Source organism: Gekko japonicus, unplaced genomic scaffold (genome assembly GCF_001447785.1).
Source record: "Gekko japonicus isolate JY-2015 unplaced genomic scaffold, Gekko_japonicus_V1.1 scaffold4676, whole genome shotgun sequence".
Taxonomy (NCBI): domain Eukaryota; kingdom Metazoa; phylum Chordata; class Lepidosauria; order Squamata; family Gekkonidae; genus Gekko; species Gekko japonicus.
In genome coordinates this window covers 77890-78772 of record NW_015166578.1, presented here as the reverse complement: position 1 = coordinate 78772, position 883 = coordinate 77890, and the positions used below count along the sequence as shown (strand labels likewise).

General features: G+C 53.1%; 1 protein-coding gene across 1 annotated transcript in view; it reads right to left on the bottom strand.

Annotated features, from left to right (window-relative positions):
• Positions 1-78: 78 nt before the first annotated feature.
• LOC107111402 (dynamin-1) overlaps positions 79-883 on the bottom strand; it is a gene marked incomplete at its 3' end in the record, with an annotated part of 70491 nt that continues 69686 nt past the window's right edge. The window contains exon 15 of the mRNA XM_015412370.1: positions 79-192. Coding sequence (XP_015267856.1) covers positions 79-192 — 114 coding nt within the window. The remainder of the gene's footprint in view (positions 193-883) is intronic.

The window sequence follows — 883 nt, the reverse complement described above, 5'->3', positions numbered from 1 at the left end:
GGCCTAATTCTATGGAAAATTACAGCATTCAAAAGTGGATCCCGAGGGGCTCAGACTTGAGCAGCTCAGGGCTCTTACCTCGTCATCCTTGTACCACGAGAGGTTCTCCGCTGTCAGGACAAACCAGTACTCTTTAGCGCCACCCTTCATGATGCCAATGTTGTTGATGGTGAGCCAGCCCTTGCGGATCACCTATGTTGATAAAAATGTGTCGGCATTATACACGCTGGCAACGGATAAAAACAGAGAGGTAGAGAAAGTGCCAGATGCAAAAGCAAACACAGCAGCGCATCAAATGGCGGGACTGGCCCCAACATCTTACTTGGGCAGCCTTCCCAGGGGATGTACTGAGTCTGGAACCTGCTTTAAATGAGGAGAAGCAGGCAGACAAGGGAGGCTGGGAAGAGGGAGATAATTCAGCTGTCTTAAGGTTCATATATCCACGTGTGAGGAAGGCTCTGGAGAAAAGGGACACAGAGCTGCCACGGAGACCATCAGTACCAGGAGAAGCAGGCAGACAAGGGAGGCTGGGAAGAGGGAGATAATTCAGCTGTCTTAAGGTTCATATATCCACGTGTGAGGAAGGCTCTGGAGAAAAGGGACACAGAGCTGCCACGGAGACCATCAGTACCACTAGGGGTCATTTCCTGTAGGAGCGCACAGGAGCGGAGCTCCAGCAGTAAAGAGGCCAGGGGGCGGGCACATGCAACAAGCCTCACCCCCTGCTCCCAGCAGCCCTCAGTCAGAGCAAGAAGCAGCCAGGTAAACTGCAGAGCCCCCCCCCCTCTGAACCCCCGGTCCAAAACAGTCCAGTGGCACCTTTAAGACCCAGTTTTATTCAGGTACAAGCTCTCCCTCCTCTGTGAGGACAGATCTGCACGTC